The sequence below is a fragment of the Lactuca virosa genome, chromosome 2 (assembly GCF_052849685.1).
Source record: "Lactuca virosa cultivar CGN04683 chromosome 2, Lactuca_virosa_CGN04683_v6, whole genome shotgun sequence".
Taxonomy (NCBI): domain Eukaryota; kingdom Viridiplantae; phylum Streptophyta; class Magnoliopsida; order Asterales; family Asteraceae; genus Lactuca; species Lactuca virosa.
In genome coordinates, this window is record NC_136427.1 from 26,827,972 (window position 1) to 26,852,119 (window position 24,148).

At 38.5% G+C, this 24,148-nt stretch overlaps 2 protein-coding genes across 3 annotated transcripts; both read right to left on the reverse strand.

Moving 5' to 3' along the window:
• Positions 1-13,194: 13,194 nt before the first annotated feature.
• Positions 13,195-14,776, reverse strand: LOC145156278 (putative F-box protein At4g21240). 2 transcript variants are annotated; one of them, XM_079075713.1, is made up of 2 exons: positions 14,541-14,776; positions 13,195-14,222 (listed from the first exon to the last, which is right to left on the reverse strand). In XM_079075713.1, exons 1-2 carry the CDS (start codon positions 14,705-14,707, stop codon positions 13,580-13,582), a joined length of 810 nt encoding a protein of 269 aa, XP_078931839.1. In that variant the 5' UTR covers positions 14,708-14,776; the 3' UTR covers positions 13,195-13,579. The 2 variants fall into 2 exon arrangements, with proteins under 2 accessions (XP_078931839.1, XP_078931837.1); XM_079075711.1 differs by having other exon boundaries at positions 13,195-14,776.
• A 6,370-nt stretch (positions 14,777-21,146) lies between these two features.
• On the reverse strand, positions 21,147-21,696 carry LOC145157311 (putative F-box protein At1g67623). The gene is made up of 3 exons (XM_079076371.1): positions 21,617-21,696; positions 21,374-21,530; positions 21,147-21,278 (listed from the first exon to the last, which is right to left on the reverse strand). The coding sequence occupies exons 1-3, from the start codon at positions 21,694-21,696 to the stop codon at positions 21,147-21,149; spliced, it is 369 nt and encodes a 122-aa protein (XP_078932497.1).
• Between the last annotated feature and the right edge of the window lie 2,452 nt (positions 21,697-24,148).

Sequence of the window (24,148 nt, forward strand, 5' to 3'; positions counted from 1 at the left end):
TAAGTTGTGACGTCTTGAATAAGACAAAGACCAGTTAGTACCAAAATTCTGTGTAGGTTTGTCTTGATAAAGACACACACTAACTCTTGAGTATTTGTTTGTCAAGAAATGGTTCTTGACAAGAGAGTCTTATATGTCAAGAGGTCAGTGGGAGTCTAAAGATCTTGAAAAGTTTCAAGAACAAATCAAGAAGTAAACCTATTAAACACTAGCACACGACTTGAGGATTGTAACCTATCGTGTTGACAAAATTTTATTTCTGTGCCAATCCAGTTGAGTGATTATGCATATGAGTTCTACGAGTTCTCAATTGAATGCATAAGGGCAAACACCTTGATCAATGAAAGTACATTGACTGGCATAGGTGAGATGGTAAATAACTTGAAAGCAATGGTGGGACCCTTGATGGCAAGAAATTAAGAATGAACAAGTTCTGTTCATAAGAGGTTGAATTTGTCACAAACATTTTCTTACGATTATGCTTATGACAAATTTACATGGATAGGAACACATGCACCATAAAATCTAAGTGTCATAAGGTTTCTCTCCTTCATGAAAATGATTGTGAGGAAACGCTTTCATTAAGAGAGATTTTAAGGAGATAGTGATTATGTAAATTGCATTCTCAAATTCGATTATGATTACGACATCCATTTTCATAGTTCAAATTGTGAGATTTGGCAATTAGTTTAAACAATCGAGACTTATTGCTATAAGTTCTAGAATTGTTTAGACACACATGTGAGCTGTCTAAATTAAGGTGTGTGAGTTTGAGATGCTTAGATAAAAGCTTATCAAAGCATATCGTATTAAAAACAATGAACTTTGGAAGTCAATAAGTATTGTTTTCTAGAAGTTTAGCTGGTTACTGAATACGTGTCAAAGCTAGTGGGAGCATAAATGTTATGCTAGTATGGATATAATCATCATGTTATTGGAAGCATGATTATTATTGCAAATTAGCAATATTAATTATAGAAAACAAAAGTTTCACTTTGCAAAGCTGCATAGGTTGAAAAGTTGTTTTGCTATAATTAAGGGAGAGAATATTATACTTCGTTTCAAATCTAAAGGTTTAGATCGAGAAATTTTAATCAAATTTAGTCAAAAAGATATATGAATGATATGTTGAAAAGATTCAACGTAAGAGAATTCTATATATGGAAATATTTGTTGCGTTCTCACACTTGAATATGATTACGGCATCCCTTTTCATAGTTCGAATCGTGAGAACATGGAAAATAGAAATATTATAGCAAAAGACTGGTAAAGTATCATGTCATTGTAATATTCGACCGTTCTAAAATTTTCCAAATGCCTAGGGCATTAAGAGGGAAAGAGGACTAGAATCGGATTTGATAGAATTAGTTAAACAACTGTCAAGGATAATCTAAGGTTCGCCAAGGATTGGTCACTTGTGAACAGTTGGAAGTATAGTAATGGAAGGACCATATTAGAAATGTTTCCTTATTAGGAGTTGGACGTTAAGAGTATAGTAATGGAAGGACCATATTAGAAATGTTTCCTTATTATTAGATGTGATTCTATTAATAATGAGTTGTCATATGGCAAATATGGAAATGTTTCCTTATTGGGAGTTGGACGTTAAGAGTTTATGTGTAGATTAGAAAAACTTTTATGCAAGAAGGATGTTCAAAGGAATGTACTTTGAATGCGAGACTTCATGTCTATGGAATTGTCTTGTAACAATCTGTAATAGAGCATTTTGTAATTTCATTGGCCGAGTCTTGGTGACTTTTGTGCCATGACATTACGAAAGGACCGTTACATAAAGTGTTAGAATCTACCATATTCTATAAGTGGCAAGAATTTGGTATTCTTACACTTGTGGTAAGGATTGGGAATTGTAAAATGAGTGTGATTGAAAAATGTTATTCAATTATACTATTTCACAGAGAAAGGACCATAAGTAAACATAGTGTGCATGCTAAGAGCATGGGACAATTGTTGTTATAATTCAAGTAAGAAGTTGATTACCCGAAACAACAAATAATGAGTAATCAATATGGTGATTAAGTAAAAGTGTTTTATTTATACTCAAAAGTTTGGGGCCATATAAGATTAGTATTATTCTTGTGTTTCAATTTGCATGTTTTGACTTCCTAAATAATTAAGTTATTTGAGAATAATCGAATTATTTGAACGTTCCACAGTCGCTCATACTTTGGGAGTAGGTATGAAAGAAGATTGTCATGAATTGGTGTGTAGATTTTCTAAAGTGTATTAGACATAGCAAAAGTTTGCTACGACGTTCGTGAGTGCTTACGAATATGATTTGAGCATTGGATTAAACCCACGATCACTTGGATCGCTTCATGGATTTTATCACGAGTGATTGGTGAGACGATAATATCTTATGTTCTTGAAACCGAGATGTGTGAGTTGTATCTTGCGAGTCGGTTGCACATTGATAATATGTAAACGCACCAGTAACTTGGTGTTATAAAACGTATTGTTGTGTGTGATTCGGTGAGTGAGTACAAGCGAGCATTGAGTCGAAGTTTATCCATTCCTTTTACCCAAAGTGGGATAAAAGCGATATCTGTGGGCCCCTCGATGATTTAGTGATGACAAAGGAAAGTGCTCGGCCGGGCCAGGACTGATTTTATTTGTTCAATTAGTTTGTTGTCATAAATCAGAAATCGGGAAACAACACATAAGCTGAGAGAATGATTTCAATCCATGTCTCGCCTCTATGCGATATCTAGAATGGAGGAATATATGATCCCTTATCTAAAGGACGCATATATGATAAGATCAGAGTTGATAGCGGCTTTTGAAAGCTACAATTGCGGATCAGGATCCGAAGTCATACGCAGAATAGTTATTAGACTTATCCAAGTGGGAGACTGTTGGATTAGTGTCTAAGTCCATAACTATTTTGGTATGTACTTGACCTGATGGTGCATGGTCCTTTTGGGTTGCCTTCACCAAAGCAACTTGATAGGATGAATTATGGAGAGAGAGGATTAATTATGATTTATTAATATATTATATGAATAATATATTAAAGGAGAAATCATATTGTTTAATTAATATTAGTCAATAATTAATTAAGAATTAATTTTGTGGCTAAAAGAGATTAATTAAACTTAAGGGACTAGAACTGTCAATTGTGTGATAGTTGAATATTGGGCTATTGGACTCCTCATTAAAGGAGTGAACGAATTCTATGGGGAAACCCATTAGAAATCGTCCAAGGCCTCTAAAGGAGGAGTCTATGGGTTGCTTAGGGCCTAAGCAGTCAAATTAGGGTTTCCTTGTTAGATAACCCTAATAGCCTCACTATTTAACCACCCCTAGGGCACCAAAAACGTGGCTAACTGATTCCTTACGGTTTCTAGACGTTTTTTAGTGCCTCTTCTCTTCTCCTTCTTCATCCTCTTGCTCTTGGTGTTTGTGAGCCATTAGAGGTGTGACATTTGTGACTCTAAGCTTTTAGAAGCCAATTACAAGAAGGAATAGATTGTTATTGCTACATAACAATCAAAGGTAAGATCTAAACCCTATTCTTATGTTTATATTGATTATCACATGCTAGATCTAGGGTTTATGGATTTGGATGATTATTGCATGTTCATTAGACAAACTAGATCCAAAGCTTTAGGGTTTGCATGTACACCATAGGAATGTTGTAGTGCTCAAAACCCATCACTTTTATCTTTATAAAAATTTGCACAATTGGTCCATTCTAGAAAAGGCTTGCATTTGTGGTTGTACGTTGGGCGTACTTAAGAGTACGCGCAGCGTACTCATGCAGAATGAAATCGTGGGTGGTCTAATAGTACGCTAGGCGTACGTGTGGTATGCAGGGAGTATTAGCCCAGACTCTAAACCTTAATCTTAAGGGTTTCTCCTTATTTAAACAACATTATGCCCTCATTGATCATCCTTATCAGCCACCATTCCCTCCCCAAAACTCTATTTCATGTATAAGTTGCTTGTGTGGTTTTTATGAGCTCATTGAGTGGTTTTGTTGCATCTAGTTGAAGAAGGGGAATAGAGAAGAAGGAGTGGGTGTTAGCAAGCTTGTAGATCCAGGAGCCTTACCACTTTGAGCATCATTTTTAGGTATAAAGCGTGTACCTTGATAAGTTTTCCATTTGTTCTTCATGGTTGTAGTTTCATGAACTTGTGTCCCCAATATTGGACCTTTATGAGTTTGGACTACTCCAGGGGTTTGTAACTATCCTTTCATGCATTATAAGACATGTAGATACATAAAAAATCATTGCTTGGACGTTTCCTATGGTTCATGCTTGAGCAAAGTAGCTTAGAGTGTGTTGTATATTAAAGTTTGTTACATTGGGACTTTCCTAGCCATGCAAGGGCTTAAAGTTGATCACTTTATGGATTAAGACACCTTATGATGGTCAAATCTGAAGTTCGGGGCTAGACGTCTTAATGGATTAAGGCATTAATTTGGCAAGCTGAAACAGACAGAGTACGCCATTCATATTCCTGGTTATGCCACGTATAACGGGTTCCACCCCTGACTTTTACGTTGTTCGAGTTGTACGCCCCGCGTAAGGAGAGGTATGCCCAGCGTACGTGCTGGGCAATTGAATTTCATTGACGTTTGACTTTTGGTCAAACTTTAGGGTTTTTGACCATGAGCAGGGTAAAATGGTATTTCTTCCCTTAAAGGACTTAGTTGTGGGATTTGAACTTGCAAATCGAGTTTGGGGCCATAATTATTAGCTAGGGTTAATTATTTCGTTGACTAGGCAGAGTCTAGTTCCGACAATTCGGGTGTGAGATTTACTTTTCGTCAGTATCAGGTGAGTCTCCTCACTTATTCTCACATGTGTGGTAGAATAGTTATATTTGTGTTGACCAACTGGTCTTGGCTATTATTATTATGTTAAGCTGCTTGTGTGTGACTGATACAGTTGACAATCTCCAAGGTTGTTAATAACTCGCAGGGCATGTTTTTAGCCCACTGGAATTGCTGATAGTCCCCTGAGTTGCTGATAACCCATAGCTGATATGAGTAATGTAGAGCTAATATTTTATGGACTAATAGAATTGCATGCTAGTTAGTGGTTGGCTAAGGATCCAGCAGAAATGGTGTGATAGTGATTCCTGATCTGTGATGCCTTCAGCCTAGGAGTTCATTCTTACAAGATTGAATCTGTATTTGCTAATTCTTGGTGTATGCGATATAATTGTACATAGTTAGGATTTTATAGCCTTAGAACGTCTGATTTGGCCTTTCTTCCTGTTCCTTGTCTAGTTGTGGATTTGAGGTAGAATCATGTATTCAAATGTCTATCGAGTCTCGTATTGTATACAATTGGCATGCGCAGAGCAATTAGTAAGGGTAGATGAGATCTTGTGAGGCGGAGCATTGCTGGGAAGCAGTCTAGAAGTAGTGCGTAGATGTTGAGTCGTGGTTCTAAGGAACCAACATGGTGAGTCTATAGTTGATATGAGGAAATAGGGTCCTTGTGACTTAGGGTCTTGAGAGGACGATCGGAGACAAATACGGGCTGGTGTGGAAGGTAGTATTATGCCCGTACTGGAAGCAATGGATCTGTACGTGACTCAAGTAGAAACCTTAAAGACTAAGGAACTTGCAGGAGTGTGTGGGTATCGATGTTTGCACTTTAGCCTGATTTCTGATGGTTTTCTTGTATGTTTTTAGTATGTTGGTTACCCGAGGTTCAGGCTCCGGCGACCCCGAGAGGTCGAGTGCCAGTGATGAAGAGATTTGCAGGATTGTTGCCACCGAGGTGGCCACAGTGTTTAGGGATGGCTATTTCTAGATATTCTTGTGTCTACTAAGACCACGCTGATTAAGACTTTTGATGAGCACTTTGTTGTTGTCACTGAGACTGATGCTGCCGCAAATACCGCATTTGTTGTTAATGCGAGACCGCAGGGGTGAGATTCGTTGTGGTACCAATAGTTCCACAACACAAAGTCACCCGAGTTTGATGGGACCCAAGATCTTATTGTTGCGATGAGATGGATCTCTGATGTTGAGGGATGTTTTTACACTTGCTCCTGTCTAGAGAATCTGGGGGTTCACTTCGCGCTGAACCTGCTTCTCTTGGGGGTGAAGGATTGGTGGACGTTTGTGACAACTGATTATACCATTGTAGAGTGTTTCGCGGTGACTAAGGAGAGGTTTACTAAGATATTCAGGGATGAGTTTGTACCCGCAGTTGAGAGGGAAAGATTAGCCCAGGAGTTCATGTCTCTGAAGAAGAAGACAGAGACGGTGACTGAGATCACCAGGATGTTTCATGATAGGGCCTTGTTTTAACTTGAACATGTATCCACAGAGCAGGCACGTGTGAGTTGGTATTTGAGCACTCGGAGGATAGATATATGTGAGTTTGTGGCAAACACCACATATCGGACATTGGCTTAGCTACAGACCAATGCCAGGAGGATGGAAGATTGAGCTGGAGACTCATGGTAGGGAGGAGAGGGTGACCCAGGTGAGAGATAGGAGGCATGTACAGTCGCAATCGGCGACTAAGTTGCCCAAACCCACAGATCAGAGAGTTAGAGGCCAGAAGGGCCGCACTTGCGGAAAGTGCGGCGAAAGACATGAGGGACCATGTCGGTCAAGATCCGCTTGCTACCGATGTGGCAAGGAAGGGCATTTGGCTAGGGATTGCCCCAAGGGATTTCATATTTGCTTCAATTGCATCCAGACGGGTCACATGAGGGCGGAGTTTCCTCAGGTTGCATCTAGGGTGGTTCAGACTCCGGCCCCCGCGACCCTTCGTATCACTAATGGCCGGCAGGGGAAGGCCGAGGCACTGAGGGCTTAAGGGACAACATTTCAGTTAACAGCAGAGGGGGCCCGTGCAGCTCCACACGTCGTGGCCGGTATATTTTCTTTATATTTCTTTTGAATTATTTGTGTTGCTTATATTATCAATTGTTTAGGTACTTTTCTTGTGAATTTTGTGCCTGCGCTTGTGCTGTTTGACTTGGGTGCGAGTCGATCTTTTGTGTCTTCGTCTTTTATGTCGCGGTTTTAGCATTAAGCGAGAGACCTTGAGCAGGGCCTTTAGTGTCTCTATACCTAATGAGCATCCAGTCTCTGCTACTGATATCTAGCGGGATTGTGTATTAGAGATCTTCAGTGTTGGTTATCCGATAGATCTTATCCCTATAGCGATGGGAGATGTTTGTGTGATCATGGGCAAGGTCGCGATGGTACCAGGTCGGGATGGTACTATGAGCGTCAATTGGTGATGGTTCGAGACCCTAGTGGGGGAGTGCTGACTATCTACAGTGATGCTACCAGGTCGGGATCATCCATCTGTTCTGCCGCTAGGGCAAGGAATAGTTTGTAGCATGGGTGTATGGGTTATCTGGCATATTTAGTGGATACGCGAGTTGAGGAGAAAGGATCGACATCTGTTTCTGATGTTCTGGTGGTACGTGATTTTCCCGATGTTTTCCCCGAGGAGTTACCGGGTGTGCCTCTTGTGAGGAAAGTGGAGTTTCGAATTGATCTGATTCCGTGTGCAGCGCCGATCGCCAAGGCACCGTACCGTCTTGCACCTCCTGAGATGCAGGAGTTATCCTCTCAGCTGCAGGAGCTATTAGGAAAAGGCTTTATCCGTCCGAGCAGTTCTCCTTGGGGAGCACCAATTCTTTTTTTCAGAAAGAAGGATGGTTCATATTGGATGTGATCAATTACCGGGAATTGAATAAGCTAACGGTGAAGAACCGTTACCCATTGCCGAGGATTGATGATCTCTTCGACCAACTTCAGCGGGTATCTTGGTTTTCCATGATCGATTTGAGGTCCGGCTATCATCTAATAAGATTGCGATAGGAGGATATTCAGAAGACGGCCTTTTGAACTCTCTATGGACATTACGAGTTTGTGGTGATGCCTTTCGAGCTCACCGACGCACCGGCAGTGTTCATGGATCTAATGAACCGGGTGTACATGCCTATGTTTTATCGATGAGTGATCGTCTTCATCGGTGACATTTTGTTCTACTCGAAGACCAGAGAGCAGCACGAAGAGAATCTACGCGAGGTTATTGTGGTTTTAAGGATGGAGAGGCTTTATGCCAAGTTCTCCAAGCGTGACTTCTGGTTACGCGAGGTTAAGTTTTTGGGACACCTCGTCAATTTGAACAGTATCTTGGCTGACCCAATCAATATAGAGGCGATGATGCAATGGGAAGTGCCGAGATCTCCATTGGATATTTAGAGCTTCCTCGAATTGGCAGGATATTATCGGAGGTTCATTAGAGACTTTTGCAAGAATGTTGTTCCTCTCACCAGATTGACAAGAAAGGATGTCGTTTTTAACTGGGGGACTGAGCAACAAGCAACATTTGAGAATCTTCGCCAGAGATTGTGTGAGGTGCTGGTACTTGCCATCCCTGAGGGAGTTGAGGACTTTGTAGTCTACTGTGATGCATCCATTGCGGGGTTGGGTGTTCTGTTAATGCAGAGGGGGAATATGATAGTATACGCTTCAAAGCAGCTGAAGCGAAGTATCCCACACATGATTTGGAGTTGGGTGTGGTGGTTTTCACCCTCAAGATTTGGCTCCATTACCTCTATGGTGTTTGGTGTACCATTTATACAGACCATAAGAGCCTGAGATATCTTATATGATCAACCTAACCTGAATATGAGGCAAAGGAGGTGGTTCGATGTAGTGAAAGACTATGATTGTGAGATTCTGTATCACCTGGGCAAGGCTAATGTGGTGGCCGACGCCTTGAGCAGGAGGGCGGTGAGTGCCCCGATTCGGGATGTATGCTTGAGGAAACTGTGGAAGACTCTAGTTTTATAGATTATCAAAGAAGCACAGTCAGAGGCCATAAAGGAAGAAAATCAGAAAAGTGAGAGGGTGATCGGCCAGATTTTAGCCTTTGATATTGACAGTTGAGGGCTTATAACTCTTTATGGGCGGGTGTGGGTACCGTTTGTGGGTGGAGCTCGTCGTATTTTGATGGAGGAAACCCACAAATCGAGATTTTCCATTAATCAAAGGGCCACCAAGATGTAACCCAATCTGAAGAAAGATGTGGCATCGTTTGTAGAGCGATGTTTGACTTGCCGGAAGGTCAAGGCAGAGCACCAGCGCCCTCATGGCAAGTTGCAACCTCTGGAGGTTCCCTTATGGAAGTGGGAGCACATCACCATGAATTTTATTACAAAGTTACCGAGGATTGTAAGGGGTGTTGACACTATCTGGGTGATAGTGGATCGTTTGATGAAGAGTGCTCACTTGTTATCCATTAGTGAGAGCTCTTCAGCAAAGAAGTTGGCTGATATTTATGTTCGAGAGGTGGTGTCTCGGCATGGGGTGCCAACGTCTACTGTGTTAGACCAAGATGTGTATTTTACTTCCAACTTCTGGAAGAGATTTCACGAGGAGTTGGGGACCCATCTACATTTCAATACTGCATACCGTCCACAGACGGACGGGCAGAGCGAGCGGACTATTTAGACGCTCGAGGATATGTTGCATGCCTGTTTCATCGATTTTGGTGGGATTTGGGATTCCTATCTTCCATTGGATGAGTTTTCTTATAACAACAACCATCATGCGAGTATTGGTATGCCCCCCTTCGAGCTTCTATATGGAAGGAGATGTCGGACTCCTATTTGTTGGGGCGGGGTTGGACAGAGGGTCATGGGGAGCATGGAGGTAGTTCTTAAGACGACTTAGCTTATACAGCAGGTTAGGAAAATATTGTTGACGGCTCAGACCGCCAGAAGAGTTATGTGGACCGGCGACGCTCTGAGATAGAGTTTTTGGTGGGGGGTTTAGTGCTTCTCAGGGTATCACCCTGGAAGGGTGTTATCCGTTTCAGGAAGCGGGGCAAGCTGGGCCCCAGATTCATTGGCCCTTTCTGAGTTTTGACCTGTGTGGGCAAGGTGGCTTACCGGTTGGAGCTACCGAAAGAGTTGAGACAGCTTCATGATACCTTCCATGTTTCCCAGCTGAGGAAGTGTATAGCTGACGATACAGGTGTGGTCCCCTTGGAGGACATTCAGATCAATGGTCGTATGTACTACGTTGAGAAGTCTATGGCCATTATGGAGCGGAAAGTGAAGACCTTGAGGAACAAGGTAGGGAACTTGGTCAAAGTTCAGTGGCAACACCGGAGAGGCTCGGAATGGATGTGGGAACCCGAGTACGAAATGTGTGAGAACTATCCTGAGCTATTTCGTGAGGATGACTTCGAGAGCGAAGCCTGATTCAAGTGGTGCATAATTGTAACATCCCGATATCATGTATTTTCATTATTTCTTTTATCTTTATCAAAAGTTGCACGATTGGTCCCTTGTAGAAAAGGCTTGCATTTGTGGTCGTACGTTGGGCGTAGTTAAGAGTACACGCAGTGTACTCATGCAACATGGAATCGCAAGTGGTCCGCTAGAACACTGGGCGTACGTGTGGTACACAGGGCGCACTGGCCCAGACTCTAAACCCTAATCATAAGGGTTTCTCCATATTTAAACAATATTATGCCCCCTTTTGTTCATAAGCCAACATTCCCTGGCCAAAATCCTATTTCGTGTATAAGTTGCTTGTGTGGGTTTTATGAGCAAATTTTGTGGTTTTGGTGCATCTAGTTGAAGAAGGGAATAGAAAAGAAGGAATGGGTTTTAGCAAGCTTGTAGATCCAGGAGCCTTACCTCTTTGAGCATCATTTTAAGGTATAAAGCTTATACATTGATAAGTTTTCCATTTGTTCTTCATGTTTGTAGTTTCATGTACTTATGTCCCCAAGATTAGACCTTTATGAGTTTGGTGTACCCCAGGGGTTTTTAACTGTCCTTTCATGCATTATAGGAGATGTAGATTCATAAAAATGATTGCTTGGTCGTTTCCTATGGTTCATGCATGAGCAAAGTAGCTTAGAGTGTGTTTTAAGTTAAGGTTTGTTGCATTTGGACTTTCCTAGCCATGCAAGGGCATAAATTCGATGACTTTATGGATTAAGACACCTTAGGATGGTCAGATTTGAAGTTGGGGGTTAGATGTACTAATGGTTTAAGGAATTAAGTTGGCAAGCTGAAACAGATGGAGTACACCATGCGTACTCCTGGTTACGCACCGCATAACTAGTTCCACCCCTGACTTTTATGTTGTTCGAGTTGTATGCCCCACGTAAGGAGAGGTACGCCCAACGTACATGCTGGGCAGTTGACTTTCGTTGACTTTTGACTTTTGGTCAAAATTTAGGGTTTTGGACCATGAGAAGGGAAAAATGGTCTTTCTGACCTTAAAGCACTTACTTCTGATAACCCATAGTTGTTTATTTATGTTGTGTTGTATGTGGTATTTTGGGGAACTCATTAAGCTTTGTGCTTACAATTGTTGATTTATATGTGGTAGGTACTTCTGAGGACCGCAGGAAGGCGAAGGTTTGATTGTACACACTCGCTGGGAGATTTGTTACTGGGACAGTTGTGAACTCTGATAATTTGTAATAATGGTTGCTCGAACAATTATGTGTTTGATAACCTACTTTATGAAACTTTAAATTGGTAAATTAAAATGAAAATTTGTTCTAAAATTTGAGGTGTTACAAGTAGGACATTCCTGTTGACAGCCAAAGAGGCACGAGAAACACCGGATGTGGCTACCGATATATATCTTTACCATATCTTTTACTGTTTTCCTTGTTTATGCTTATGTTTTATCTGATCATGTACAACGACGTTTTTAGTCAATGATATGATTGCTCATGTTCTGTTCGATTCGGGTGCTACCCAATCATTTGTGTCTCTTGCGCTTAGCTAGAAGTTTAGTGATGCTCTAGGGACTTTAGATTATCCATTGGAGGTCGAGATTTCCGATCATCGGCCAATGAGTGCTTCGAGAGTTCATTGGGGATGTGTTATGAATATATTCAACGAGAGATATTTGATTTATTTTGTTCTGATTCCTCTGCGAGGGTCGAAGATTATTGTGGATATGGATTGGTTGGGCCCTAATGGGGATATGATTGATTATGAGCACCAGTTGGTGAGAGTTCGAACCCCAAGTGGGGGAAAACTGGTTATTCATAGTGAGGGTACTCAGCGTGGACCGACTGTCTATTCAGCTGCAAGAGCTACGAGATATATTCAGCAGGGGTGCTCCAGATTCCTAGCTTATGTGGTGGATATGCGAGAGGGTGGTAAGAAGATTGTAGATGACGTGCCCATTGTTCGCGAGTTCTCCGATGATAATGTTGGCCGTTGACTTTTACCCTGACTGTTGACTTTCACCTTGACCGTTGACTTGTTGACATGGATTGACTTTTGGTCAAATTGCTAGTTCTAGAGTATAGACAAAGGTTGGACCTTGTGTGATTCGTTAGGTGTGATGTAACACCTATTGCGTGGCATTGAGTTGTGGTTTATCTGACTTTGTTAGACAGGTGAGTCTTCTCAATATACTATATAGGTTGCTAGATTGTATCTATGACTCTTGTATGAAAGATTGTTGTTGGATCACAACACCTGTATGAAAGATTGTGGTTGGATCACAACATTTGTATGAAAGACTATGGTTGGATCACAAAACTTGTTTGTCTTTGTGACTTGCATGGAAGACCATGGTTCGATCATGGCAAAAAATTTACAGATGGACTGTAATCTGGTGGTGCATATAAGACTATGGTTGGATCATAGCGTTCACATAGGGTTGAGCCCATTGATATGTATGGTATGTGGTATTTTGAGGAACTTACTATGCTTTGTGCTTACATTTTTGTGGTTTAAGCATTTTCAGATACTTCCAATTCCAAAGGGAAGGGCCCGACTTGACCGCACAGTATCCCATAATAATTTTCCGCAATGATGATTTTTAATTTACTCTAATGATTGTGATACATTTACTATGACCGATTTTGCGACAAACATTGTGTGAGTTTAATGATTTGAAAACGAAAATATTTTTATTAGTATTTTTGGGATGTTAAAAATACACAATTTTATTTCAGGTCTTGAAGTTGTTTTGGCAAATGATGATGTAATTGTCTAATTGACATGCTCGGGAGGTGTGACAAAACTCCCTAAATAGCAACATTCTTATATGTTTGTAATCATAATAACAATGTAATTATAGTGTGATGCTTTTATTTGTTACATATTGATTTAATTGGTAAAGAAATGTAAGTATTTCTTTTATGGGACATGAATTATACGTACATTGCTATTATAATATTCATCCACATGTCTAAACAAACAAGAAATGCACACGTTTTTTATCATCAACCGAATTATCGTAAATTATCTCTAGTCTGTTGTACATACATAATTCCCACAACATCAATCGGGGTTTCACCACTAGTATTTAAACATTACATGCATTTACTTTTTTATCAACTTCATCTGATCTGTAGATATCTTCCTCAATTGTCCACACCACAAGTCATTCATTCTAGGCTAGACGTTGCAATGAGGCCATCATCTTCGACCTCGATACTGCAATCAGACTCAATCAGACTGACCTATCAAAACTAGTGTTTCCATGTAGGAATGCACAGAGAATGTTTCAGTTGTTCCATAGATCTCAAGATAATCGAAGCGCTTAGGGTAGGGCTCATAGACCACAAGTTCACTCTATCAAAACTAGTGTTTCCATGTAGGAATGCACAGAGAATGTTTCAGTTGTTCCATAGATCTCAAGATAATCGAAGCGCTTAGGGTAGGGCTCATAGACCACAAGTTCACTCTGTTGAAAAAATTCATGATCATTTTCCAATTCCATTATAGGTTGACCACTCTTCCTAAATCCTAGTGGTGTTATTTTCCTTGACCAATATGGTGCCTCAACCGTGAATTTCTTTGTAAATGATTTTTTAACACCATTCTCCATCATCCATACATCACAAAAACGTTTTAAAAACCTATGATAATCGAGCATGACAAGAGACTCCCTTAGCTTAGAAATACACAACTGAGTAGGAGAGAGGCACCTTAAGCTATCTGGGAGGTCTATCACTCCAAAGTTGTCATTAGTCATATCAAATGACATTATCAGATTATGATACGTTAACATGTTATCTCTAGTTATCGGGTCAAAAGCACACCAATAAATAAACTTATCAACAACCACCTGAGGCGAGAAGATGCGAAATGGTTTACTAGGAAGATTGTTAGATAGATTTCTCCATTTGCCTGAGCTCACAGTGTAAACTTTAGCTTCACAATGGTAGCTAGTTTTGTGAAATTGTGTGATCTCAACGATTGTAGGGTCACTAGTCACAGGGGAAACACCAAAACCAATATCATTTTTAGGGTCCAAATATAACGTGTTAGGCATAGGAACAGTAATTGACTTTCTAATCGAAGGATTCCAAAGAACAACCATCTCCATTTCAAAGTTGGGTAAAAAACCCTTTCCATCTCCATAATAACCATGCAAGCACAACAACCCTAGAGAGCTACCGACTATGGTTGACTGTTTAAGTAGTTTAAAGGACTCAGGAAGGGTATGAACAAACCTCTGATGAGGAAAAGTGTCATCATCGAGAAAAGAAACATATTTTTCCACAGTTTCTACAGGATCTTCGTACCTTAAAAGCAGATGCTGAGGCTGAGTAACGCTGTGAGCAGCAATAAAATCAGAGCTGTCGATCAATGACTTCCATGCTTTCGAGACGGTTCTGAACTGAAGCAATGACCTGACAGGAAAGCTTTTGATGATCTTCTCTTGGATATGGAAAGGAATTTCGTCTGACATTTTGATTTTGGATGCTGCTGTATATGAATTTCTACAGTTAAGCGAAATGGAAGATTTGGGGAAAGTCTGTTATCACGATTTTGTAATCTGAATTTTGACTAACCTTGTCAGTATCTTATATTCAAATTAAATATTGATAAAATTACAAAATTGATGCGTGTGGTTTAAGGCACAACTACAAAAACACCTACGTATTTGCTTAATGTGGTTTACAAAACTTTCGACGGCAACATTCTAGACACTTCGCATGATAATTTATTTCTTAAATAAATTAGAAAACTGGTCCTTGATTTGGTCCTTACTTTTATTTCATGGTTTTTTATTGATTTTGGTCCTTGGAACTTTGAAATAAAGATCAATATCCAGTGTTTAATTTAAAATCTAAACATTTTTAGGTAAGCTTCTTATTTCAATATTTTGTATTGATTTTGGTCGCTGGAACTTTGAAATAAGAATCAATATCAATATGAAAACTTGAATCAATAACCGTAATAGAAAAAATATTTCAATATTTGACTATGTTAAATGGCACAAAACACACTATCATTTCATTTGTTTCCTGATTTTGACATTATTATTACTTTTTTTTTAATTGAAAATTGCATTTTTTTTCAATTTTGACAATTTCATCGTGGCCCTCATTGGATACCTGATTTGCCAATGATGAGTTTGAAAACAAAAATTGTAAAATGCAACATCAAAACTGAAAGAAAGTGAAAACATAGTGTCTTTTGTTTTTGACAATGAATAAAAGCGAAAGGTCAATATTAAACAAACTTGAAAAATATGATTTTTTATTTGGTAGTCTTTTGGTTAAGCTTGGAACTTAGGGTTTTGTTTTGGGTCCCATTAAGTCATGCTCAGTCATAAAGTCGGGAACTTTATGACTTAGGAAGTCCCTTTGATTCAGATATGGAAGTTTAGACTAAGGTCTTAAGATATTAAGAAGTTCTTAAGACATTTTGGTGTGATTTTGACCATTGGAGTTCATCTTTGGTGTTGGGCTTCATTAAGCCATGCAAAGGATTTAAGCAATCGACTTTATGGATCAAGTCACTTATATTTAGCTATTTTGAGGTTTTGGATGTATTGGCTTAATGGATTAAGAGCTAGAATTGAGAGTTGGTCAACAGGAGGAGTACGTTGGACGTACAAGCCTGTATGTGTAGCATACAAGCTCTTAAGCCAGTACGCTTAGCGTACAAGCTGAGTACACCCCACGTACTCAGCAGAGTGGGATTTCGGTTTTGGGCTTCGGTGTGGGCCATCTTTTGGGCTTTGTTGTTTTGGGCCCTGTTGGGCCATCAGCTTTTGGGTTGATATTTATTTATGGAGGCCCACTATGGATTTGGACCTAATTTGGAAAATTGGGTCATGGATTGGGCCTTCGCTAGTTTTTGGTATTTGGGCCTCGTGGATTATTAAGTTTGGGCCTAAGTCTTGGTCCAAAAGTAGGTGAGGGAAAAATTAGTCATTTACCCTAGTAATGGATTTATCGTTATGGATTGGAACCCAATTGTTGATTGGGTGTTGTTTTGACTTTGATAGTTCGAGGATCTATCAGCCAGCAACCAATGATTTTATGTTTGATTCGGCAGTGCAAGGTGAGTCTTCTCACTATATCCATGGGTCGAAGGCACCAATGTCGGGCCATTACGTGTTATGTGATATGCTAGTTATCTCTGTGATACCTGAATGAAAGACGCTGGGGGTAGCCTGTGGCATTTGGATATCAGACCATGGGAGGAGCCCATGACATTACAGGTAAAGACCATGGGGGAGCCAATGGCATTCCAGATAATGACCATGGGAGAGCCCATGACAACGATATGTACGTTGCATGATAATTTGTGGTTGTATGTTGTATGGTATTTTGGGGAACTCACTAAGCTTTGTGCTTACGGTTTTCAATTTATGTTTCTGGTACTACACTTTTCAAATGGAAGGGCTCGGGATGATTGCATAGCACATACTGCATGTTTCTGCATTTTGTGAATTACTCTGATTTGATGATGTTTACCTAAAACTTCTTTATCTTGATTTTATGGGAAAGATATGTATTAACGATTTATTAACCTAAAAACAAAAAATTCTATGTCTTGATTTTTTGGACGTTACAAGTTGGTATCAGAGCATTGGTTTGACGGATTCGGACATACTCTCGGGTATGTCTGAACTCAAACTGAGGATTTGGTAGAGTTTTCAAAAGAAAAATATTTTTAAGAAAAGAAATTTTATAAGATAAGAGAAGGGTGCGGTACATGCAATCAGCCGAGCTCAAGTAAGTTTTCCCAAAATACCCATACGTGTAATGTGATATGATTTGATTTATGAATCGGTGAATTTCATGCTAGTTAAGGCTAAGGATCTGCTTAGTTTTTGCATGATAGAATGCTAGGAGAGATGCCTTTGTATGTTTATTGTATGAGCTGGTAGACTTGCATGCTATAGCTGATTAGTCAGTGATAGATTAGTTTGATATGTGTGATGCTTTGTAGTCTCGGAAGTATTGGATGCTATGTTGTAATGGAAATATCTATTGGTATCAGTAACTGCTAAGTGTATGCTTTAACAATTGTTTGCGGTTAGGATCTAATAGCCCTAGAATAATTGATTTGGCCTTATTTCATGTTCCATGTCTGGTTGTTGTCCTAGGGTAGAGTCTATTATTCGACAGTCTATTTGATCTTGTTCTGTGTATAATTTGCATGCATAAGGTAACCGACAGGAAGGGTGGAAATTTCTAGCATGAGTTGTGGTATGTGCGTTGAATGTCCTATGATCGTTTTATGGATTGGAGTGGTACTGCACAAATGTTGCATGCCCTGTGCTTTGTGGAACTCTTAGGTAATGGGAGTTAGCTACTAAGTGAATATGAATGTATTCATGAGGTGGATGACTGGAATTATGGGGAGTTCTTCAGCAGCTGATGGCAGGGTGAGGTTGGGAAATTAGGATAGCCTAGGAAGTGCTTCAGCGGGTTTTTTTTTTGCGTTGTTTAGTGAGTTTCGGGTGCATCGGTTTGAGAAGGTGACTTAGAGGATTCGGGATGATTCTTGAGAAAACTATAGATAGGTGTGGAAGGTAGCACTACAAGAAAAACACGATTTTGCTAGGGAAGGTCGCTATGGAACGTATTTTCATTGTTAATCTGCAATGGATAGTGCTATGGAATGTCGTTCCATAGCAATGTTGCTACCACATTGTCTACGAATTTTATTTCTCATAGCGAAAATGGGACTTGCTAGGGAAAATGCTACCGACTCCATATCCGTTAGTATTATGCTACTGATAGTTCAATGGAACAAAAATTTGTAGCAATTTTCCAACGACATTTGTTACGAAATCACTTTCCGTTGTACTGTTGCTATGGAATTAATTATCGTGGTTACTATGCAACGGAGTTTGTGGCGGAAACCAACTCCATAGTTGATTTGCTATGTAGGTATCATTCCTAGGTATTTTGCTAGGGAATTCTGCTATGGAATATGATCTCGTTTGCTTGTTTTGCTATGGAACAAAACGCGTAGCTAATTTGTGACGACATTTGTTGGGATGTATGCTTAATTAATTTTCTTATTCTATGGATGAATTATTATTATGATCAATGGAATTTATAAGATATGGTTTGAATGAAATGTTTTTGAATTGGTAATATGTGGCATAAACAATGGCTAAAAATGTAAAAATGAATTATAAAAGTAGATATTGTTGGCAAGCGGACTCGAACTTAAGCTTATGCTAGAAAAGGGCGCGGTTAAGCCAATTGTGCTAATCAAGTTGTGTATAATTTTTTGAAAAACATAGTATATAATGACTAATTAACCATATAATTTTATTAGAACTCGGGACCTATTTTTTTGGGGCCTGTGCGGTTGCACCTCTTGCATACCCTTAAAATCGGGCATGTTAAAGTATATAATATATGTAGATTATTTTCCTTAATAACGAATTCATTACAAACTTATTTTTAATTCCATTAACTATACTTCATCAGAAAAATAATATGGGTTTTACGTATACTTCTTGCTAATCAAACAACATAGCAAGCAAAAATGACTAAAATGCCCTTTTAACAAAATGATGTAAACATAAAACCAAGCTATATCTTTGTCGATCCTCATCCTCTTCATGGCCTATTGCAAATGCACCTTTAACAGAATGACGTGGGTCTTCACACTATAAACAACATCAACAGCCCGCAACAGCTCTTCGACACTATCAACAACACCTGTGTACTCCTCATCATCCGGAATTGCCCAGCCAAAATAGGCATCAAGTAATTGTAAACCCACACATTAAAATATCCATCAATTAATCCAATGTATCCTTTTCAATACAACAGTAAATATTATACAACACAACACAACTAAATACTAACCCCAAACTAAAAACATGCCTTAATTAACTATATATATAATTTAATTTACATATATACCATATATACATACCTTCATCACATTGATGAGGCCCTCTTGAAATGTAGATCATTCCAAGCAAATAAATTGCCTCAAGATGATCTTCATCTGCTGCTTGTCTCAACAAAGTCAATCCTAAATCAAAATTGTCATAATAAAAGCACTCATCCTGTTGACAGAATATCAATATCAATATATGACATGAATGCCACTAAATATTAATAAATGGTATAGATTACATATAATTACTGAAACTACACATAGAATTCATTGTCTGAACATGGCTTCAATGTTATTATGCAATGCACATGTGCGTATAAATAAATCAGCTTTCAGATTTTTGGGACCCATTCCTTCCAACATGTCAATGCATGTTGTTCTGTACACTTGAGGATCGCCCCCCGCTTCATACATCTTCTTTGAATTTCAAAATTTTAAATACACATTAAATAACAAATAAATAAAGTTGTATTTCATCAAATATACATTCATTAGTTGATGTTTATTGACAATTACCAAAGTCTTGCACAGACGATGTCTTTCGCAGATTCTGCCCCTAATACTACAAATATCCGACTCAAAATCTCTAGTGGGAGATCATCTAACGAACGGCGACTTCTAGTATTCGACATTCTACTTACGAAATACACATTTGAGTAGTTGATTTCAATTTTTTTTAAATTAAGCGTATCTATGAAAGACAGTGTAATAGGGTATGGAAAAAAAGTTACTTTATGCTGATCTGGTCGAGAGGAGTACAGGAGTCTCTATTATCGGATAAAATCGTTTTTGAGAACGATTATCCTTGGACGATTTGGGGGTTTTAGTGTTTGTATGCAGATTTATCGCCCGGAAAAGTTGAGATGTTCTGAATGGTTGAAGAACTAGAACGCCGGCGTGACGTCGGAGGTATGATGACGCCTTAACAATTTAGAGTGCAAAAAGAGCAAATTGCCCCTTAAATCATTCCAAATATGTGAATACTAAGGGTATTTGTATCAAAACACATTATTCAAATATTATAACCTTTCATAGCTAGGTAACAGTGGAAAGATTATTGAAATGAAAAGGACAAAAATAACATATATATCATAATCCATAATGTAATACATTTATATTAACATTTCACCAAATTACTAGTATGTATTCATGTATTATTATATATATTAAAAGTGGAACAATATTTTAACAGTAAACTTTTTTACTTTAGATTTTATACATAATAGTCTTCTTTTGTTGCCACTTTTAGTCCCTATGTTTATAGTAACTTTTTTTACTGTGATTTTAGCCACAATACTTTTTCTTTGTTGCCACTTTTAGTCCCTATGTTTACGCCTTTACATATTTACCCCATGCAAAGCATGGGTTCTCCACTAGTTGATATTAAACCAAATTACCAAATCCAAAATAAAAAGCATGTATGTTTATGCCTTTACAATTGTATTTTATATGTATTTAATACTAGGAAAGAACAAACATTGCTACATACAACTATAATCACAATACAATATAAACACTAATATTGAAAGTCGAAAACACATTATTCAAACATTATTCTAACATCATTCAAACATCATTCCAAACTTTTACTCTTTTAGTCCCTTATTAACAACACAACATATTTACTAATCAAGTAACAACATCAAGTGATTACTTATCAAGTAAATTACTATATATTTGTATATTAAACCAAAAAGAATGTACATAGCATTAATTGTCATAATATGAAAGTACATATCAACAAGCTACTCATAAATTATACCAAACTCCCTAGAAAACCTAACGAAACAAGCATCCCATAAACAAATTTCACACCTAAACACCCATTTGTATCCATTCACAAAAGCGTCTGACACACTAATTACAGACTTATGCATTGCACAAGTTCTATGGAAGCCATGGAAGTGTACATGTTTCCTACCCTCCCTATTTAAGTTGAGATGAACCTTAGAACAATTTGCTCTAAGATTTCACTTGCCTTTTGCTCTGTGGTAAGCATTGTTCAACATGTCCAAACCTTCCTACTTCCTATGTCTCCCTCCAGCCATCAACATCATTCCCAGGACAAATGTTGAATCCAAATGTCCCAATTCAGATGCTTCTTCAAGCATCGTTTTCCCTTCATGTCCAACTTCTAAGAAAAATAACTTCATCTGAAAAAAAAAAACATTAAACACATAATTCTAGTTAAAGTTATGCAAAACAATAAATATATTAATTACTATTATGCATATATATAACAACGTACCAATCCATTCCTGAACATAATATTTGGGCTTCTCATCTCTATGCATTTGTTGACAACTGCATGTTTCTGGTCAGACCAACCACGAAATCGTAATCCATCTAACTCTATATGTTTATATACTTCATCCGTTTTTCCTGCCTCGTTGAATAATCTCCAACTGCAAACGAAACACAATATTCGCTCCATAATGTAACGACAACTCAAATACACTTGTGAAATAGAATGATCGAAGACAAAACTTACACACTCTTTATCCTGAAAGCCTCGACTGCTGAAATTTTTCCCAAGTCGACTATTATTTTCTCCATCATTTCAAATGGCATGTCTGTTAGCAATTTCCTTTGATTTCTTGATTGAATATTAGAAGAAGTACGGACTTCCATAATAATAAACATTCACTAAACGATTCTACGAAAATGATTTTAGGATTTGACTGTCGGAATTCTGAAATTGGAGTTGTTTGCAAGTGACTGAAATAAGAGTGAAGAACTGAAACAACGCGTTTCGTCGGAAAAAATTATGGCGATTAGAAGATGTTCCATTAACAACAACCATGTTGACTAATGACCCGTATGTCATCCATGCATGGACACCATAAGAAACTACCATGTTTACCAATGACCCGTATGTCATCCATGGGTGATATTATTACACCATAAGCAACTAACATGTTGACTAATGACCCATATGTCATCCATGGACACCATAAGCAACCACCATGTTGACCAATGACCCATATGTCATCCATGGGTGATACCATGGACACCATAAGCAACAACCATGTTGACCAATGACCCGTATGTCATCCATGGACACCATAAGCAAGTAGCATGTTGACCAATGACCCATATGCCATCCATGGGTGATACCATGGACACCATAAGCAACTACCATGTTGACCAATGACCCGTATGTCATCCATGGACACCATAAGCAACTACCATGTTGACCAATGACCCGTATATCATCCATGGACACCATAAGCAAATACCATGTTGACCAATGACCCATATGTCATCCATGGGTGATACCATCACACCATAAGCAACTACCATGTTGACCAATGACACGTATGTCATCCACGGACACCATACACAACTACCATGTTGACCAATGACTCGTATGTCATCCATGGGTGATACCATTACACCATAAGCAACTACTATGTTGACCAATGACCTATATGTCATCCATGGACACCATAAGCAACTACCATGTTGACCAATGACTCATATGTCATCCATGGGTGATACCATCACACCATAAGCAACTACCATGTGGACCAATGACCCGTATGTCATCCATGGACACCATAAGCAACTACCATGTTGACCAATGACCCATATGTCATCCATGGGTGATACCATGGACACCATAAGAAGAAAACAACACAAGGGTCGGGCATCTTGAAAAACAACTTCAAACGGCATTGGATCATATTAATGTATTTACAAAACAATAACAGTAGTAGGTAGATATATGTTTATTGCAGAGTATTTATTTTAGATTAGCAACTTTCTTTTTTCCATGTAATAAATAATTATTGTATTATTTTATGATATAATGGTTTTGATTTTTTTGTTATTTTTGTTTTTCATATATTACTACAAAATAATTTGGATATAATTTATAAATCAATTATCCATCGGTTCATATGGAATCTGGTATATAATATACACCACGAAAATTGCTAGGGATTCACGACCACAGAATTTGCTAGTAAGTCATCAAACGGAATTTGCTAGGGATTCAACACGACATAATTTTCTATGGAATCATCACCACGGAATTTCCTATGGAATGACCACCACGGAATTTACTATGGATTCACCATCACGAAATTTGCTAGGGAATGACCACCACGGAATTTTCTAGGGAATCACCACCACAGAATTTACTAGGGAATGACTGTTGGATAAGGTGTCTAAGTCTATAACTATATTTGAGATGTACTTGACCCGACCCGGCATGGTCCATTTGGGATGCACTTCACCCAAACAATTTATATGGATAATCTTTTGAGAATAGTATAAGTTATGATTTATTAATATATTATAAGTTATAATATATTAATATGAAATCATATTATCTAATTAGTATTGATCTGAAATTAATTAATTTGGAGATCAAAAGTGTGACTAATTAAATATTGACTCTTGTATTTATATAGTGCGGGCTAATGCTTATTTAAAATGGGCTAGGCTTACATGGATGTAACCGTAATCCACCAAACTATATAAAGGAGTCCCTGACACTTGAAATTGCACTAGTTTTTATGTGAGAACTAAGGGTGGCAATTTCTAGAAGTGTTCTACTATTCTCTCAAGTTTCCAAGGTTTGTGGTGATTTGTGACTTCCATTTGAGGCATCCACATTATTGGTTCTAGGCTCTCAAACTCCAAGCAAACAACCACTACTAAAAGATATGTAACTCTACTAGCTTATTATGTTTCAAAGTTCCCCATGTCATGCTAGTTAGGTTAAGAACCTTGGAAAAAAAAATTTGCATGTATCTTAGTAAAACATAGATCAAAGGTTTCTAGGGTTGCATGTACACCATAGGAGTGTTAGAATGCTCAAAATCCATCAGTGATATCAGAGTCTAGGCTTGTTTTCTTGATACTTGATGCAAATTGTTGAAAAAGTCGAAAATTTTGCATTCTGCTGAAGGAACTCGCTGAGTCCATGGGGGGACTCGACGAGTCCATGTGGATAATCATCCTACTCTTCGAGTAGGTTCATGCACTCGATGAGTAGAATGCCCAGAATGCAGTT

Excerpts from the sequence above, each read along its gene's own strand:
- LOC145156278 (XM_079075711.1), bottom strand. The coding sequence starts at position 14,707 with ATGTCAGACGAAATTCCTTTCCATATCCAAGAGAAGATCATCAAAAGC.
- LOC145157311 (XM_079076371.1), bottom strand. The coding sequence starts at position 21,696 with ATGCCATTTGAAATGATGGAGAAAATAATAGTCGACTTGGGAAAAATT. Across the intron at positions 21,531-21,616 it reads GCTTTCAGGATAAAGAGTGT|TTGGAGATTATTCAACGAGG; the intron begins GTAAGTTTTGTC and ends TTTCGTTTGCAG. Across the intron at positions 21,279-21,373 it reads TTATGTTCAGGAATGGATTG|ATGAAGTTATTTTTCTTAGA; the intron begins GTACGTTGTTAT and ends TTTTTTTTTCAG.